This window comes from Somniosus microcephalus, unplaced genomic scaffold (assembly GCF_052327205.1).
Source record: "Somniosus microcephalus isolate GS21.2 unplaced genomic scaffold, FLI_Smic_1.0 scaffold432, whole genome shotgun sequence".
NCBI lineage: Eukaryota > Metazoa > Chordata > Chondrichthyes > Squaliformes > Somniosidae > Somniosus > Somniosus microcephalus.
Window position 1 is genome coordinate 70633 of NW_028225619.1, and position 18245 is coordinate 88877.

Sequence of the window (18245 nt, forward strand, 5' to 3'; positions counted from 1 at the left end):
ACTGACTGTACAGATCACTACTCAGGGTTTATATACAGGTGTGGTTACTGCCGGTACTACAGGATACAGGAGCTGTAAAAAGTAGTTCTCCCCCTTAAAGCTACATACATTACAGTGCTCGAGGTGGGTCTGACCAGAACTGGACACAGTACTCGAGGTGGGACTGACCAGAACTGGACACAGTACTCGAGGTGGGACTGACCAGAACTGGACACAGTACTCGAGGTGGGTCTGACCAGAACTGGACACAGTACTCGAGGTGGGACTGACCAGAACTCGACACAGTACTCGAGGTGGGTCTGACCAGAACTGGACACAGTACTCGAGGTGGGACTGACCAGAACTGGACACAGTGCTCGAGGTGGGACTGACCAGAACTGGACACAGTGCTCGAGGTGGGTCTGACCAGAACTGGACACAGTACTCGAGGTGGGACTGACCAGAACTGGACACAGTACTCGAGGTGGGACTGATCAGAACTGGACACAGTACTTGACATTGGACTGACCAGAACTGGACACAGTACTCGAGGTGGGTCTGACCAGAACTGGACACAGTACTCGAGGTGGGTCTGACCTGAACTGGACACAGTACTCGAGGTGGGACTGACCAGAACTGGACACAGTACTCGAGGTGGGACTGACCAGAACTGGACACAGTACTCGAGGTGGGACTGACCAGAACTGGACACAGTACTCGAGGTGGGTCTGACCTGAACTGGACACAGTACTCGAGGTGGGTCTGACCTGAACTGGACACAGTACTCGAGGTGAGTTTGACCAGAACTGGACACAGTACTCGAGGTGAGTTTGACCAGAACTGGACACAGTACTCGAGGTGGGACTGACCAGAACTGGACACAGTACTCGAGGTGGGACTGATCAGAACTGGACACAGTACTCGAGGTGAGTTTGACCAGAACTGGACACAGTACTCGAGGTGGGACTGACCAGAACTGGACACAGTACTCGAGGTGGGTTTGACCAGAACTGGACACAGTACTCGAGGTGGGACTGACCAGAACTGGACACAGTACTCGAGGTGGGACTGACCAGAACTGGACACAGTACTCGAGGTGGGTCTGACCAGAACTGGACACAGTACTCGAGCTGGGACTGACCAGAACTGGACACAGTACTCGAGGTGGGACTGACCAGAACTGGACACAGTACTCGAGGTGGGACTGACCAGAACTGGACACAGTACTCGAGGTGGGACTGACCAGAACTGGACACAGTACTCGAGGTGGGTCTGACCAGAACTGGACACAGTACTCGAGCTGGGACTGACCAGAACTGGACACAGTACTCGATGTGGGTTTGACCAGAACTGGACACAGTACTCGAGGTGGGACTGCCCAGAACTGGACACAGTACTCGAGGTGGGACTGACCAGAACTGGACACAGTACTCGAGGTGGGTTTGACCAGTGCCTGTACAGTTTGATCATGACTTCCTCTGACTGGATTCTCCTGTTCAGGATTTTTAGTCCAACATTATTTTGTCTTTGTTGTTGTAGCTCTGCGTTGGTTGGACATGATTCGTGTTGAGTTTACTGAGACTTGTAGCCTCTGCTGCTTTGCTTTTTTCATCTCTCTTTGCCCCTCTGATGAACCTTTAACTTTTTCTGTATATTTTTCTATTCCTCCCAGAGAGCTCATTCCCCTTCCTCTCTGCAGGGTTTGTAAAGGTTATTTTTCCTCTTTATATCAGTTTTAATTTGTTTGTTGAACTATTTTGTGTCTGATCTGAGCTGATTAGTTTTGGGTCTGTGTTTCCTGAGCCCAGCTTGCTGTATTCTGGCTCCATATTGTAAAATTGCAATCTTGTTTTTCTGATTTTGGTTCTGAACTGCTACTGCAGGCCTGAAAGGGTTAATCTTCAGCCAAAGTGAGTCATGAAAGTGAAACTAACATTGTCACTCCCTGCACGGACTGTTTATAAGAATTTCACTTCCTGCTCTGGCTCCTCGCTCTCTCCGGTGCTGTGTGAAAACTCTTCAGGTGCTGTAACAATGGAGCCCGGAGCTTTAGAGGCTGAATTAACCTGTGCTGTGTGTCTCCACGTGTACCAGGATCCTGTGGCATTAGCCTGTCTGCACAGTTTCTGTTTGAAATGTATTGAGGGAGTTTGGGCCCAGACAGCAGGCCCGGGAGGGGTTGAGTGTCCTCAGTGTCGCCGGAAATTCAACCCCAGGCCCAGTCTGGAGAGAAACTTCACGCTGTGTAATATAGTGGAAAAATACAACCGCTCACAGCCTGCTGCTGATTCAGCCGGTGTCATGTGTGAATACTGCATCGAGAATCCAACCCCAGCTGTGAAGACGTGTCTGAGATGTGAAACATCGTTTTGCTCCCTTCATTTAAAGCCACATTTACTGAACAAGGCCTTGAATGAACACACCCTAATCGAACCTTTGACCAATACTACAGGCAGTATGTGTCTTGAACATAAGAAATTCCTTGAATTCTACTGTAAAGATGATGCAGAGTGTGTGTGTGGATCCTGTATAACAGGGAAACATCAATCCCACAAACTGCTGAGCCTAGATCAGGCACAAACTGCAATTAAGGTGAGTGACACAATTTCCGATATTAAATACAGTGAGGGAGAGTTTTCCTGTTAATGACCAACACTAATTGGATCTGATTGCAGACAGTGTTGCTTTAGCCCAGTATATTTTGTTGCCCTGGGTTTGGGTGTTTGTTTTCTGTCAGTCAGATTTACTCCCTCCCCTTTCTCTTACAGTCTGTCTGAGAGAGCAGGGTGGGCACTGGGAGGGGTGTGAGAGTGGCCTCGGGTGACTGCCCCTCACCCACACTCAGCCCCTCCTGGGGAGGGCACTGTAGAGCTCAGTAATTCACTGTGTGGGCACCTGTGAGAACTGGCACTCCATGGCATAGGGCTGGAGAGCAGAGCATGTTGTGGCCCTGTGTAACGCTGGGGGATTCTGCCCTCTGAGCAGCAGGGAGAGGACCATCACCGGTGGGGGAGTGAGGGACACCCACAGGGGGAGACTCAGGGGCTGGGTGGAGAAACTGTTCATTACAACAAGAGGGAATTGTTGTTTGAGAAATGCTGGTGTGTCTGAGTCTGTCTCCCTTTCCCCGCGGCTGATTGCTGGAAATGGAGGAGCTGAGTCGGTGTGAAAATGCAGCACACGGTGTGTCACTGAGAAGAAGCCGGTGTGTGTGAGCTCACTCAGTTTATACAGGGCAGGAGCCTCTTTACTGAGAGACACAGAAGGCAATATTTCTGCTCAGGGCCCAGACACTGAGGCCCCGAAATTCATGGGAAGGCAGGGAGGGAGCAGGGGGCCTGTCAGTGACCGGGAAACACGGAAATTCCGGGAACACGGGGGTCCGGCCGAATTTAACAGCAGAACCTCATTAGAATTGTTTGACTCTGTTTCCCTCCCGGCAGCGGAGCCACACGGAGAGGCTGAGCGCTGCCGGGCGGGAAATCCTGCGGGACAAGGCAGGAGCCCGGGGAACGCTGGGGACAGGGAATCAAAGATCAGGGCTTGTGGGGTGGGTTCGGAGCACAGGGGGGAGAGAGATGGCGGGGAGAGAGATTGTGAGGGAGAGAATGATGGTGGAGGAGAGAGATTCACCGAGGGGCACGACGCTGCCCAACATGCCAGCGAGCAATAAGTTCAAGGGTCAACCGCGGGAATATATGCTCTTGTTTAATATCTGACAGCAGTGATTGTTTAGGTTGCAAGCATAAAATATCCATAATCGTTGTCTAAATCAGTGCTACAATCTCACTAAATGATTTAATTTATAGAATAATGGGGGAACAATTGGGTGGCGCCCCATTTGGAGCACTAACTTCGCCGGGTCATTAATTTTAGCCCCTCAAAAAAGTTATTGCCCCCGCGCCGGAAATGGAATGGTAACAGCCCCCAGCAGGAGGCGGGGCTCCTGGAAGCACTACCCCTCCCTCTGGGGGGCTCCCATTCATTATCGCGGTGCCACGTGTAACAGCGCCATGTGTGTCGGCACAGAGCGAGGCGGTACCGCAGGCCTCACTCCCCTGTTTAAAGGGAGGGGCCTAGCGCAGCGCACACCGGGGCCCTGCTGGACCACCGGGCAGCGGGGTATCGGCAAAAGAGCCCGGCACTCGAGGCGTGTCGGGCTGACCGATCGCGGCCGGCACCCCGCAGGAGGAGGCGAGAGGGGGCAGGTGCTGGCAGGTGGCCCAAAATAAAAGTCCGCCCGGCACCTGCCCTTTAATTTGCTCCGCCGCGGCCGCAAACACAGCGTAGATAGTTTACCTTTGTCACAGTCTCAGAGGATGGCATTCGTGAATTTGATCAGAACCGTTTCGGTACTGGGGGAGGAACCTGATTGGAGAGATTCAAACATGGAGTTCCGGGAATGATGGGCACGGTTTTGCGAGGCGACAGCACGTTCCAGGACTTTGGAGAGGAAAGGGAGGTTGGAGATGGGGAGGTAGTTTTGCAAGGACAGAGGGTTCAAGGGCTGATGTTTTGAGGCGAGGGGTGATGACGGCAGATTTGAAGGAGAGGGGGACAATACCTGAGGCGAGAGAACCGTTAACAATATCCGCTAACATGGGAGCCAGAAAAGGAAGGAAGGTGGGTGGTCAGCAGTTTAGTCGGGATAGAGTCGAGGGAGCAGAAAGTGGGTCTCGTGGGCAAGATGAGGTCGGCGATGTCAGGAGGGGCGATCGGAGAGAAACTGGAGAAAGATGTGAGTTCAGGGCTCGGGCAGGGGGAACCTTAGACAAAGTTTGGCCTGGTTTTCTAGGAGAAGGAAGGGAAGTGGCAGAGGCAGCTGATTGGATAGTCTCAACCTTAGGGACAAAGAAGTCCATGAGCTCCTCGCACTTGTTATTGGAGTTGAGTGTGGAGGAGACGGGAAGAGAGGTTTAAGAAGACAGTTTGCAGCAGAGAAAAGAAGCTGGGCGTTATCTTTGCATTCCAAAATAATCCTGGAATAGGAAGCAGTTTTTTTCAGACGAGAGCAGGACCCGATGGTGCTTTACGATAGCAAAATACTGCAGATGTTGGAAATCCGAAATAACAACACAAAATGCTGGAAAAACTCAGCAGGTCCTCTTTTTTTTATTTGAACCAAAATTTAAAATTTAAACCAGATCAACTGTAAATAAACAAAAGTTCAACTAAACCTTAATGAATCAAATTAAAATTTGGTGTTCCAAATTGACAATGCACTCCAGCCCCCGTGGCGCCCAACGGTCGCGGAAATACTCAAGCGTACCAGCGGACACCGTGTGCTCCATCTCCAGGGCTACCCCAAGCAGGTCAGGCAACATCCGTGGAGAGAAATTTGAGTTGACGTTTCGGGTCGAACCCTTCTTCAAAACTGGAAGATTTTCTTTCCAGTTTTGAAGAAGGGTTCGACCCGAAACGTCAACTCAAATTTCTCTCCACGGATGTTGCCTGACCTGCTGAGTTTTTCCAGCATTTTCTGTTGTTATTCCCAATAGTGCTTTGTGTTCCAGCCAGATCTGGCAGTGAATCCTAAGGCAGTTGTCCGCCATATCTGTTCAAGCCTGCATCCCATGGACTTAAAGGAGCTGTGATGAGGGCCATACTGGGGGAATCACAGAATCACAGAAACCCCACAGTGCAGATAGAGGCCATTTCGGCCCATCGAGCCTGCACCGACACATATCCCACCCGATCCCCGTAACCCCACGTATTTAATGACCAGGGTGAGAGAGGTAGTAATGGTTTTAATAGGGACTCGGGCATCAAAGGGGGTGGTGAGGGTGTGATTAAACAGATCGGTAGCTGCAGAAATAACATGGTGAATGGAGGGCCAAAGGCTGGACAGTAGGGATTTTGGAAGTGCAGTTGTAAGTGAGATGGGAGAGAGTTTTTTCAAGGGGCGGACACAGAAGGAAGTAGAGTTGCGGGGGGGGAGGGGACAGGGGTGGAAGGCGGATGTGGGTGGAGAGCGATACGAGGAAGTGGTCAGAGATGGCCTTATCTGTCATTGACACGATGGGAGTAGCGAGGCCACGTGAGATGGCCATGTCAAATCATAAAATGGCCATGAATGGGTTGAAGCCGAGCCTTTGAGAGGCAAAGTCTTGGTCCAAATCGTCACCACGCTGTGACATTTGATGTCTACTGATGTCTGCAGATGAGGTCTGGAACTCTAAACACTGCTGGATCTCCACCCGCACCAACACTTTTCCAGCAGAGGTCGCTTTGTAACTCTGTGAAACCATTTTTATGTCAAGGCTACTCTCGGTAATCCTGCACCATTAACACTCGCAGTCCCGAAAAACAGAAAATCCACTGTGGCTCTTCCAGATAGTCCAAGGGGTTAATTCGTCAATTCATGATTTCCTTCTGTCGCCCTGGGGAAATATCCACTCAAATTAAGAAACTTCAAATTTAACAAAGCCCAATATCTGTCTCCATTCAGCAATGTGAAAGTTGTTGCTTGGTGAATTAAAGCAGCTGTCAGCAGAAGGGGTTAACTGCTTTGTGTGTTTATAAGGAGGCGGAGCCAGATATGGTCAGACTGGCGCAGCTTGTGTAACACAGCTTTCACCTGAAGCTCAAAACATCGCCCAGAGAAAAGGAACCAAACTCCAAAAGTCTCAGTGCCGTCAAAACCTGCACAAAGATCCTGATACAATTCAATTCTGGATTAACTTTAAACACAGTCTTGTCAGGAAAGGCAGCTTTTCAGTTGGTTCATCTCATTTAAACTGCAGAAAGCAAGAGCAGTTTTGAGCTGAAATCCAATTCAAACAAAGTGCTTTGAAGAAGTTCCAATTGATGGACAACCCGACCCCGTCCTGCACCTGGAACTTGGGATTCTTCAAAGCTGCATTTTATCTTCTTTTGTAGAAAAACTCTTTGGGGGGAAAATTGGGCTGGTTTGTGCCGCTCGTTAGCGGCCGGGCATGGCGCCGAAAATGCCTCCTGCGAAATTCAGTGGGTGGTTAGCGGCGGCGGTAGCCGGTAGCGCCCCGTGAAGCTGCACCGCCGGCAATTACTTCATCGCCATGCGCAGCGCTCCGGCCGCAAACTTCCCTTTCGCCCCCTGACCTATTGCCGGACGATGTGTCCGACAGGATCAGGGGGCGTTTCTGCAGCGGTGGTGATGCTACTTAAAGGCCAGGTGTCGGGCGGCCATTTGTATTTTGGCCGACTGCCAGCACCTGCCCCCTTTCCCTTTGTTTCTCGGGGTGCCGGCCGCGATTGCTCCTCTTGAGTGCCGGGCTGTTTTCACCCACCCTGCTCCCCGGTGGTCCAGCAGGGCCCCGGTGCGCGCAGCGCTAGGCCCCTCCCCTTTAATCAGGGGGGAGGCGAACAATGACGCGGTGCTACGAGCCGCCATGCGTGGCGCTGCTATACGTAGCGCCGTGAAATTCAGTCGTGGCTCCCCAAGCAGGAGGGGGGAGTACTTTCCAGTAGCACACCACCACCTGCTGGGGGTGCTACCACTGAATTTATGAATTCAAAACAGAAGGACTCAATATCTCAAAACTAATACCCACGTGTGTACACACACACAGAAAGCAATGAACAAACTGAAGACAGCCTATGCTTATAGAAAAGACATTGATTAAAATGCTTGAAATACTCCCAACATGATGGACAAGACGACAGAGGGTTAAACTGCTTTTCGCTCTGTGAAGGGAAAAGAGGGCGGAGCTGACACCACAAACAAACATCACACAGACACATTGTTAAGAGAGACTTTCAAACAAAAGGAAAGCTGCAGCTTGCTAAACATTCGTAGCATTCTTAATGTCAAGCCCTCAGCCAATGGGGACGGTAGGATAGTGATTATGTTACTGGACCAGTAATCCAGATGCCTGGACTTATAATCCCGAGATGTGGTCCAAATCCCATCGTGGCAGTTTGTGAATTTGAATTTCAATAAATAAATCGGGATTAAAAAGCTATCGGATAGTCGTAAAAATCCAACTGGTTCACCAATGTCTTTTAGGGAAGGAAATCTGCTGTCCGTACCCGGTCTGGCCTATATGTGACTCCGGACACACAGCAATGTGGTTGACACTTCACTACCCACAACAAAATGAAGCCTCTCGTTAGCGCCCGGGCGAAATTCAGGAGGTGGTTAGCAGTCATGCGCAGCGTACTACGTCCAGTTCTGGTCAGTCCAACGTCAAGTCCTTTGTCCAGCTCTGGTCAGACCCACCTCGAGTACTGTGTCCGGTCCTGTTCAGTCCCACCTCGAGTACTGTGTCCAGTTCTGGTCAGTCCCACCTCGAGTACTGTGCCCGGTCCTGTTCAGTCCCACCTCGAGAGCTGTGATTGAGTCGGCCTCCACCACCCTTTCAGGCAGTGCATTCCTGATACTAACCACTCGTTGCATAAAAAAGTTTTTTCTTTTGTCGCCTTTGGTTCTTTTGCCAATCACCTTAAATCTGTGTCCTCTGGTTCTCGACCCTCCCGCCAATGGGAACATTTTCTCTCTATCTACTCTGTCCAGATTCCTTATGATTTTGAACACCTCGATCAAATCTCCTCTCAATCTTCTCTGTTCTAAGGAGAACAAATCCAGCTTCTCCAGTCTATCCACGTAACTGAAGTCCCTCATCCCTGGAATCATTCTTGTAAATATTTTCTGCACCCTCTCTAAGGCCTTCACATCCTTCCTAAAGTGCCGTGCCCCAGAATTGGACACAATACTTCAGTTGAGGCCGAACCAGTTTTTTTATAAAGGTTCATCATAATTTCCACGCTTTTATACTCTATACCTCTATTCATGAAGCCCAGGATCCCTTAAGCTTTTTTATCTGCTTTCTCAACCTGCCCTGCTACCTTCAATGATTTGTGCACATATACCCCATGGGCTCTCTGTTCATTCACCCCCTTTCAGTCAGCATGTTATTTCCAGACCCAAGGGGAATTGAGAGAGCTGCTCATTGCACGTGTCCCATTAGGAAACGCAGAGTGTTCTTCGTGTCTCCCATATAGGGTTTGGCAAAAGGCTCAACGTCCTTGTCTTTACTGGTGTTCACTCTGTCTGAGACCACTTGATAGCTGATGCTGTGCCATTGGCGATCCCTTTACCGATACACGTACACGTCAATCGAAGCCCTTTCCCTGCTGGTCCGTGTGTGAACCGCCCCGTGTTGACCATGGCCGGCTCTCATTGCTGGTATAACTCGTGACAACACAGTGCCAGTCGCCCGAGAGGCTTCTCGATTCACCGAGGGGCACGACGCTGCCCAACACGCCAGCGAGCAATAAGGTCATGGGTCAACCACGGGAATATATCTGAAAGAGGGAATATATGCTCTTGGTTAATATCTGACATCAGTGATTGTTTAGGTTGCAAGCGTAAAATATCTATAATCATTGACTAAATCAGGGCTTCAATCTCACTAAATGATCTAATTTAAAGAATAATGGGGAACAATTGGGTCGCGCCCCCTTTGGAGCATTAACTTTGCCGGGTCGCTGCTTTTAGCCCCTCAAAAAAGTTATTGCCCTCTTGCCGGAGATTGAATGGTAACAGCCCCCAGCAGGAGGCGGGGCTCCTGGAAGCGCTACCCCTCCCTCTGGGGGGCTCCCATTCAGTATCGCGGCACCACGTGTAACAGCGCCATGTGTGTCGGCACAGAGCGAGGCGGTACTGCAGGCCTCACTCCCCTGTTTAAAGGGAGGGGCCTAGCGCAGCGCACCGGGGCCCTGCTGGACCACCGGGGAGTGGGGTGTCGGCAAAAGAGCCCGGCACTCAAGAGCAGTGTCGGGCTGACCGATCGCGGCCGGCACCCCACAGGAGGCGGCGAGAGGGAGCAGGTGCTGGCAGGCGGCCCAATATAAAAAGTCCGCCCGGCACCTGCCCTTTAATTTGCGGCGCCCCGGCCACACACACGGCTCCCTGACCCTGTCGGACAATCTCTTTAACTGAGACAAACCCTGAAAACAACCTGCGAGAGACTCGCTCGGCCTCACCTCCCGAGGTTTCTCTCGCTCTTGGAGCTGGCGAGCAGCCAGCAACATGCGAGAGACTTGAGCTTCTCTCTCTCTCTCTCTCTCTCTCTCTGTGTTGGAGCTGGCGGCTCACAGACTGGTTTGAAATTAACCCTTTCAGTCCCACACACACATGTACATTGGGAATTTCCAACTCCAAGTCCTTCTCTTGGTGTTTTTAATGGTTCTCACCTATTCCTCAGGTAGGGAGGGTTCAGGATGTTCCAACTCCCCTCATCCTTTAATCAAAGCAGACAATTCCAAGCTCTGGGTTTTCTGTGACAGTCTCTTAATTAACCGTTTGAACCAACACACTGCACCAATTAGAATGATGAGGACAATTATCTGGGCTGTGACAAAACTCACTGATATTATTCTAGCCCCTGGGTGCTGAGCTGTGTTGTTAACCATCTCCCACCATGCATCATTCCCAAGGGTAGACGTCTCCTTTTCGGACATTGGGATGTTTTACTGTGCTTTATAAATGCAAGTTGTTGTTGTTGGGCTTTGATTAACAGGTTTTCTCTCCAGATTATCTGATCAGAAGATTGGGGGGGGTGTCTGGAGGTCTTTGCTTATCTGCCCCGTGTGGTCCCAATGTCTCTGTTAGCGGCCAGGCTATCGAATACACTTTTCTCATTGTTCAGTATAGATGGCGACAGAAACATCTCCAAGAGAAAGCTATCAATTAATGATTCTCACCTGCACTTTCCTGACTTTCACTATAATGTACTCGTGGGTGCCCTCACACATCTTTCAACCACCTGGGGCAATGCCCCTCGACCCCATTTGGTGGGACACTTTCTCTGCTTCCATCACAACCCTTCAATCACTGCCTCTCACACCATTTCACTCATCCTATTAATTACCATTTCATCTCATTCCTGAGCTCTGGAGGAATTTTACTGTCCAATACAATATTATCATCAACCCATAAAACACAGAGTAAACGTTCCCAACTTGGGCCAAGTCATCAACACATTTTTGTTTATTATATCATTTCAAAATTATCCCAAATCCAGAGAGCAGCATTGTGGGACTGGCAGGACTTGTCAATGTAATCCAATCCGGCCAATAACCGCCCCATCAGTCTACTCTCAATCATCAGCAAAGTGATGGATGGTGTCATCGACAGTGCTATCAAGCGGCCCTTACTCACCAATAACCTGCTCACTGATGCCCAGTTTGGGTTCTGCCAAGACCACTCAGCTCCTGACCTCATTACAGCTTTGGTCCAAACATGGACAAAGGTGCTGAATTCCAGAGGTGAGGTGAGGTGAGAGTGACTGCCCTTGACATCAAGGCAGCATTTGACCAAGTATGGCATGAAGGAGCCCTAGTAAAACTGAAGTCAATGGGAATCGGGGAAAACTGTCCACTGGCTGGAGTCATACCTAGCACAAAGGAAGATGGTTGTGGTGATTGAAGGTCAATCATCACAGGCACAGGATATTGCTGCAGGAGTTCTTCAGGGCAGTGTCCAAGGCCCAACCACCTTCAGATGCTTCATCTATGACCTTCCCTCCAACATAAGGTCAGAAATGGGGATGTTCACTGATGACTGCACAGTGTTCAGTGCCATTCACAACTCCTCAGATAATGAAGCAGTCCATGCCCGCATGCAACAAGACCTGGACGACGTTCAGGGTTTGACTGATGTGTGGCACGAATGTTACCTGCCACTTAAGTGCCAGGCAATGACTATCTCCAACAAGCGAGAGTCTAACCACCGCCCCTTGACATTCAATAGCATTACCATCGCCGAATCCCCCACCATCAACATCCTGGGCACACCATTGACCAGAAACTTAACTGGACCAGTCACATAAATACTGTGGCAACAAGAGCAGGTCAGAGGCTAGGTATTCTGTGGCGAGTGTCTCACCTCCTGACTTCCAAAAGACTTTCCACCATCTACAAGGCAAAAGTAAGGAATGTGATGGAATACTCTCCACTTGCCTGGATGAGTGCAGTTCCAACAACACTCTCGAAGCTCGACACCATCCAGGACAAAGCAGCTTGCTTGTTTGGCACCCCATCAACCACCTTAAACATTCACTCCCTCCACCACCGGCGTACCGTGGCTGCAGTGTGTACCATCTACAAGATGCACTGCAGCAACTCGCCAAGGCTTCTTCGGCAGCACCTCCCAAACCCGCGATCTCTTCCACCTAGAAGGTCAAGGGCAGGTTTGTTTGAGGGTTCGGGGGAAGCTCTCCTGCTCCTCCAGGCCCACACGCAGTGCTGGAAAAACACTTGCCTGCTGGATCTGGCAGCTCCCACCTCCCTTCAGCTGTGGGGATTCCCGAGCCCCGGGATAGACGGCCCACAGCTGTTAAATCCAATCGCTGCCAAAATCTGAGGCACGGAGCCTGATTTAAATATTATAATTACCAGCCCGCCTCTCCTGAGCGGGTTACTCGGCCCAGACCCAACCCGCTGCCGTTAAACTGGAAGGAGGCACCTTCCCCGCTTCTTGTCTCCACCACCAACAGTCTCCTGAAACCCCTCTCCTCTGCCCCACCTCCCTCACCTCCAACAACAAATGCCAGAAGCTCAGGGACTTCTTTGTCAGCAAGATTGAGGCCATCGTTCAGCTCCCTCTGCCACTTCCCTCCTTTTCCCCCAGCCCACCAAACCAAACCATCCCCAAGTTTGCCCCTGCTCTAGCCCTGAACTCCCATCTCTAATTTCTCTCCTATCTCCCCTCATGCCCTTTCCGTGCTCATCTTGTCCATGAGACCCACCTTCTGCTCTCTTGAACCTCTTCCCACTAAACTACAGACCACCCAACCTCCCTTCCTGGCCCCCATGCTCACTGATAGTGTAAATGGTTCTCTCTCCTCAGGTACTCTTCCGCTCCCTTTCAAGTCTGTCATCATCGCCCCACTCCTCAAAAAAAACTCACCTTGACCCCTTGGTCCTTGCAAACTACCGCCCCATCATAACCTCCCTTTCCTCTCCAAAGTATTTGTAAGTGTTGTCGCCTCCCAAATCTGTGCCTCTCTTTCCAGCAACTCCATGTTTGAACCTCTCCAATCAGGCTTCTGCCTCTGCCACAGTATTTAAACAGCCCGACTAAAAAGTCCCAAATGACCTCCTGTGTGACGATGACCCTGGTGCACTATCCCTCCTCATCCTTCTCGACCTGTCTGCAGCCTTTGACACGGTGTCACACCACCCTCCTCCAACGCCTGTCCTCTGTTGTCCAGCTGGGTGGGACTGCCCTCACCTGGTTCCACTCTTACCTATCCAGTCATAGCCACAGAATCTCCTACAATGGCTTCTCCTCCCGCTCCCGCACTGTTACCTCTGGAGTCCCCCATGGATCTATCCTTGACCCCCTCCTATTTCTCATCTACATGCTGCCCCTCGGCGACATCATCTAAAAGTCACAACGTCAGGTTCCACATGTACACTGACGACTCCCAGCTCTAGCTCACCACCACCTTTATCGACCCTTCCACTGGCTTTGATTTGTCACGCTGCTTCTCCGACATCCAGTACTGGATGAGCAGAAATTCCTCCAACTAAATATTGGCAAGATCGAAGCAATTGTCTTCGGTCCCGGCCACAAACTCTGTTCTCTAGCCATCGATTCCATTCCCCTCCCTGGCCACTGTCTCAGCCTGAGCCAGACTTATCGCAATCTCGGTGGCCGATTTGACCCTGAGCTTAGCTTCCGACCCCTGATCCTCAGCATCACGAGGACCTCCTACTTCCACCTCTGTAATATCGCCCGTCTCCGCCCCGCCTCAGCCCATCAGCTACTGACACCCTTATTCAGGTTTTTGTTACCTCCAGACTTGACTATTCCAAAGCTCTCTGACCGGCCTCCTACCTTGCACCCTCCATAAACAAAAGCTCATCTGAAACTCTGCTGCCCGTATCCTAGCTCGCACCAAGTCCCGTTCTCCCATCAGCCCTGTGCTCACTGACCTGCATTAGCTCCTGGTCCGGCAACACCCTGATTTCAAAATGTTCACCCTTGTGTTCAAATCCCTCCATGGCCTCACCCGCCCCCGTCTCCGTAATCTCCTCCAGCCAATCCCACTCCGAAAACTCGATGTTCCTCCAATTCTGGCCTCTTCTACATCCCCAACTTCCTTTGCCCCACCATTGGCAGCCCCACCTTCATCAGTCTAGGCCTTGAGCTCTGGAATTTCCTCCCCAACCCTCTTCGCCTCTCCCTCTCCTCCTTTAAGACGTTCCTCGAAACCTCCCTCTTTAACCCAGCATTTTCTCACCTGTCCTAATGTCTCCTCCTTTGGCTCAGTGTCAATTTTTGTCAGATTTCGCTCCTGTGAAGCACCTTGGGATGTTTTACTGCGTTAAAATCGCGATATAAATGCAGGTTGTTAATTTAAACACTTTCCAATGAACTTTACAGGAAGAATTGGAGAGAGAAATCGAGAAGCTTCGGCGAGTCCAGCAGAATTGTTCCAGCAAAGAGCGAGACTTGGGGAGATCAGAAGCTGAAATAAAGGTAGGGAAAAGTGGAACTGGATTTCGAAAGGGTTTCTCTCCCCACTGAGTCAATGAGCACATCAGAAACAGGCCTTCCAAACCAGGCTGGCTCTGTTGGGCTGAGTCCCAACTGGGAATGGTAGCGTAGTGGTAATGTCACTGGGCTAGTAATCCAAACACCTGGACTAATGATCCAGAGAAGTGAGTTCAAATCCTACCACGGCAGCTGGGGAATTTAAATTCTGTTAATTAAAAAAACCCATCTGGTTCACTAATGTCCTTTAGGGAAGGAAATCTGTCGTCCTTACCTGGTCTGGCCTATATGTGATTCTGAAGTTGCTGCAAGTGGAAAATGCTGCTATTGTTATTTAAAGGCTTCTGCTCACAGTCACGGCGGCCTCGCAGTCAAGTATCTTTGGGAGAGGGAATGGTGGAAGTGAAAAAGTGGAGAAAATGTGCGCAGAGGGAGGAGGAGGAGGGCAATGAGAGTTCTCAACAGGAGGCCTTACCCACCTCGGGTCTTCCCAGAGCACTCCTCTTATGTCCATTTAAGTGAGGAGCAGTGTATTAGGAGGCTACACTTCACCAAGGAGGTCGTCACAGAACTCTGCCATCTCCTGCAGCCTGAGAGCAGGGTGAACACGGCTCTCAGTGACAGTCAAGGTCACCGTGGCCCTCAATTTCTTCGCCAGTGGATCCTTCCAGTCTGTAGCAGGAGACAGAGATAACATCTCACTGCTCACCGTCCATCTCTGAATCCGGGCGGTCACTGAGGCTCTCTACACCAGGAGAAGGAACTACGTTGTCCTCTCACTGAGCAGAGAGAAGAAGGACGAGGACGCATGTGGCTTTGCCAGGATAGGGGCTTCCCCATGGTGCAGGGCGCCATCGACTGCACCCACGTGGCTTTGCAAGCGCCGTATAACAATCCTGAAATCTTCCCTAACTGCAAAGCCTACATAGAAACATAGGAGCAGGAGCAGGCCATTCGGTCCTTCGAGCCTGCTCCGCCATTCAATATGATTATGGCTGATCCTCTATCTCAGTACCATATTCCCGCTCTCTCCCCATAATCCTTGATGCATTTTGTGTCTAGAAATCTGTCTATCTCCTTCTTAAATATATTCAGTGACTTGGCCTCCACAGCCTTCTGTGGTAGAGAATTCCACAGGTTCACCACCCTCTGAGTGAAGAAATTTCTCCTCATCTCAGTCCTAAATGTCCTACCTCCAGCCTTCTAGCCGTTCTATTGGCCAAGTCCACTTCCGTTCTTCCCCGTGAGGGCCTGTTTACTTCGTGCAATTTATTCCATTGTGGCATTTGTTGTGTTTTGAGTTTTGCTTCAATTAAGTTTGTCCCAGTGCCCGGGTGTTACCTGAATGGGGTGCTGGGGGGCTCGGTTTTACTTTGACTTTGACTTTCAGTTTCGGTTCTGCCCTGTAGACAATGTGCTGCAATGTCCAACCATTTACTTAATAAATTGTAAAAGGTACGTTCCGTCTCCTCTATTCATTACTGTTCGGTCAAGATGCAATACTGGCGACGAGGCGGCTGTTGAACTCTCTAGAAGGACGGAGATAAACATGCGAACCTACAGCCGTGATATTGGAAATTGCGACGAGCGGGCCACTCAGCTAGCAACATCAACGGCATTTTGATAGTTGGCTAGTTGCGACGTAGATGGCAGACAGAGTATTGTGCGGGCCAGGCAACTACCGTGAGTGTAGCTACCGTAACTCTGGCCGGAGGAGAAAAAGAATGTTTTTTAAAAAAAAGAAAAAAAGTCTGTGGATCTTAAAGGGACAGTGCACATTAAAACTATGACGACCTTGGGACGTATTGAAGAGTTCTCTGGGGATAAGGACAGTTCATGGGAGGAATACGCAGAAAGACTGGGGTGTTTCTTGGAGGCCAATAATATTGACAAAGAGAAGAAGTGCTCAGTGTTGCTAAGTGTATGCGGAGCTGCTACTTACTCCGTCCTGCGTTCATTGGTGGCTCCTCGTAAACCTAGTGAGGTGGATTATGCTGATTTGATTGAGAAGCTGCAGAAACATTTTCACCCAAAACCCTCAGAGATTGTGCAGCGTTTCCATTTTCACAATTGTAAACAACAACAGAACGTAATTACGCCCAGATTGACAAGGAGGCCCTAGCCATCATATTTGGGGTAAAGAAGTTCAGCCAGTACCTGTTAGGGAGACAGTTCGTCATCTACACAGACCACAAGCCACTCTTGGGGCTCCTGCATCACTCCAAGCCCATGCCCCAGATCATATCACCGCGTATGCTTCGGTGGAGTCTGATGTTGGGGGCCTACAGTTATGAACTTTGCTACAGGCCTGGGAAGATGCTGGCTAATGCTGATGCTCTGAGTCGCTTGTCTTTGAACCGGCCGATGGCTGAGACACCACCACCCCTGGAGGTGCTGCTACTGGAGGAGGTTCCGGAGGCCCCACTCCATGCCCAGTGGATTGGCAGCCTCACACAGAAAGATCCAGTCTTATCATGGGTGCTACGCTGGCTGCTGCATGGCTGGCCCTCCGAGGTCCAGGAGGAGCATTTCAAGCCCTTCGTTCAGAGGCGCCATGAAATGTCTGCACACAAGAACTGCGTGCTCTGGGGAAGCCATGTGGTGGTTCCTGCCGCCGCAAGAGAGGAGGTGCTGAAAATACTGCATGACTCACACCCTGGGATTGTGCACATGAAGGCGCTGGCGAGAAGCTACGTCTGGTGGCCGGGGTTGGACCGAGACGTGGAGGAGGTGGTAAAGAGCTGTGAGACATGTCAGCTGACTCGCCATAGCCCATCCAAGGCACCCCTTCACCCCTGGGAGTGGACCACTCGTAAATGGTCAAGACTCCACATTGACTTTGCAGGGCCATTTCAGGGGAAGGTCTTTCTGATAGTGGTGGATTCTCATTCGAAATGGCTGGAGGTGGCTATCATGAGCTCCATGACATCCAGTGCAGTGATCAACGCGTTGCGTTTGCTGTTTGCCACACATGGGGTCCCCGACGTGCTGGTTTCGGACAATGGAGCAGCCTTCACATCAGCGGAGTTCAAGGCTTTTGCAGGCAGAAACGGGATCCGCCACGTGACCACAGCGCCCTATCACCCCTCCTCTAACGGGCAGGCAGAGAGGATGGTGCAAACCACAAAAGAGGCACTGGTGAGGATATCGGTGGGGGACTGGCAAACCAGATTGGCCAGGTTCCTGTTATCACAGCATACCACACCAAACTCAGCAACGGGGAAGAGTCCTGCCGAGATGCTGATGGGTCACCAGCTGGCGACTGCACTGGACCGGCTACACCCGGACTACAGGGATGAGATGCACACAAAGCAAGAGGAGCTGGCTAAGAAGCACCAGGGCACCGCCAGGCAGTTCGAGCCATCAGAGACTGTGTTTGCCCGTTGCTATGCAGGAGGAGACAAATGGATGCCTGCCGTGGTGGAGCAGGCCACGGGTCCCCTGTCGTACAGCGTCCGTACACCTGATGGCCAGCTACACAGACGCCACGTAGACCAGCTACAGGGTCGTACTCCAGTGAGAGTAACAGAGACGTCACAGGCTACGCCATTGTCTCCACCACCTCTGCCAGGCAGTGACGGCCTGCTTCATGCAACAACGACGGAAGCCACATCGACAGAAGGTGTCATGGAGTCATTAGCCATGGAGGAAGGTTTTCCTGCGGCTAGCAGTGGCACCCCGACTATGCCTGTCTAGCGGCGCTCAAGTCGGGTTAGATTCTGCCCCAGACGCCTGGAGGACTAAGGGGTTTTATCTGGGGGAAAGGAGTGTTGTGTTTTGA

General features: G+C 50.9%; 1 protein-coding gene across 2 annotated transcripts in view; it reads left to right on the plus strand.

Moving 5' to 3' along the window:
• The first annotated feature begins 1936 nt into the window (after positions 1 to 1936).
• The window catches only part of LOC147081768 (E3 ubiquitin-protein ligase TRIM7-like), a 45871-nt gene continuing 29562 nt past the window's right edge, over positions 1937 to 18245 (plus strand). The window contains exons 1-2 of one of the 2 annotated variants that reach the window (XM_085980695.1): positions 1937 to 2571; positions 14354 to 14449. In XM_085980695.1, the coding sequence (XP_085836821.1) occupies positions 2014 to 2571; positions 14354 to 14449 (654 nt within the window). In that variant the 5' untranslated portion in view covers positions 1937 to 2013. The remainder of the gene's footprint in view (positions 2572 to 14353; positions 14450 to 18245) is intronic. The other variant, XM_085980692.1, reaches the window with a different exon arrangement.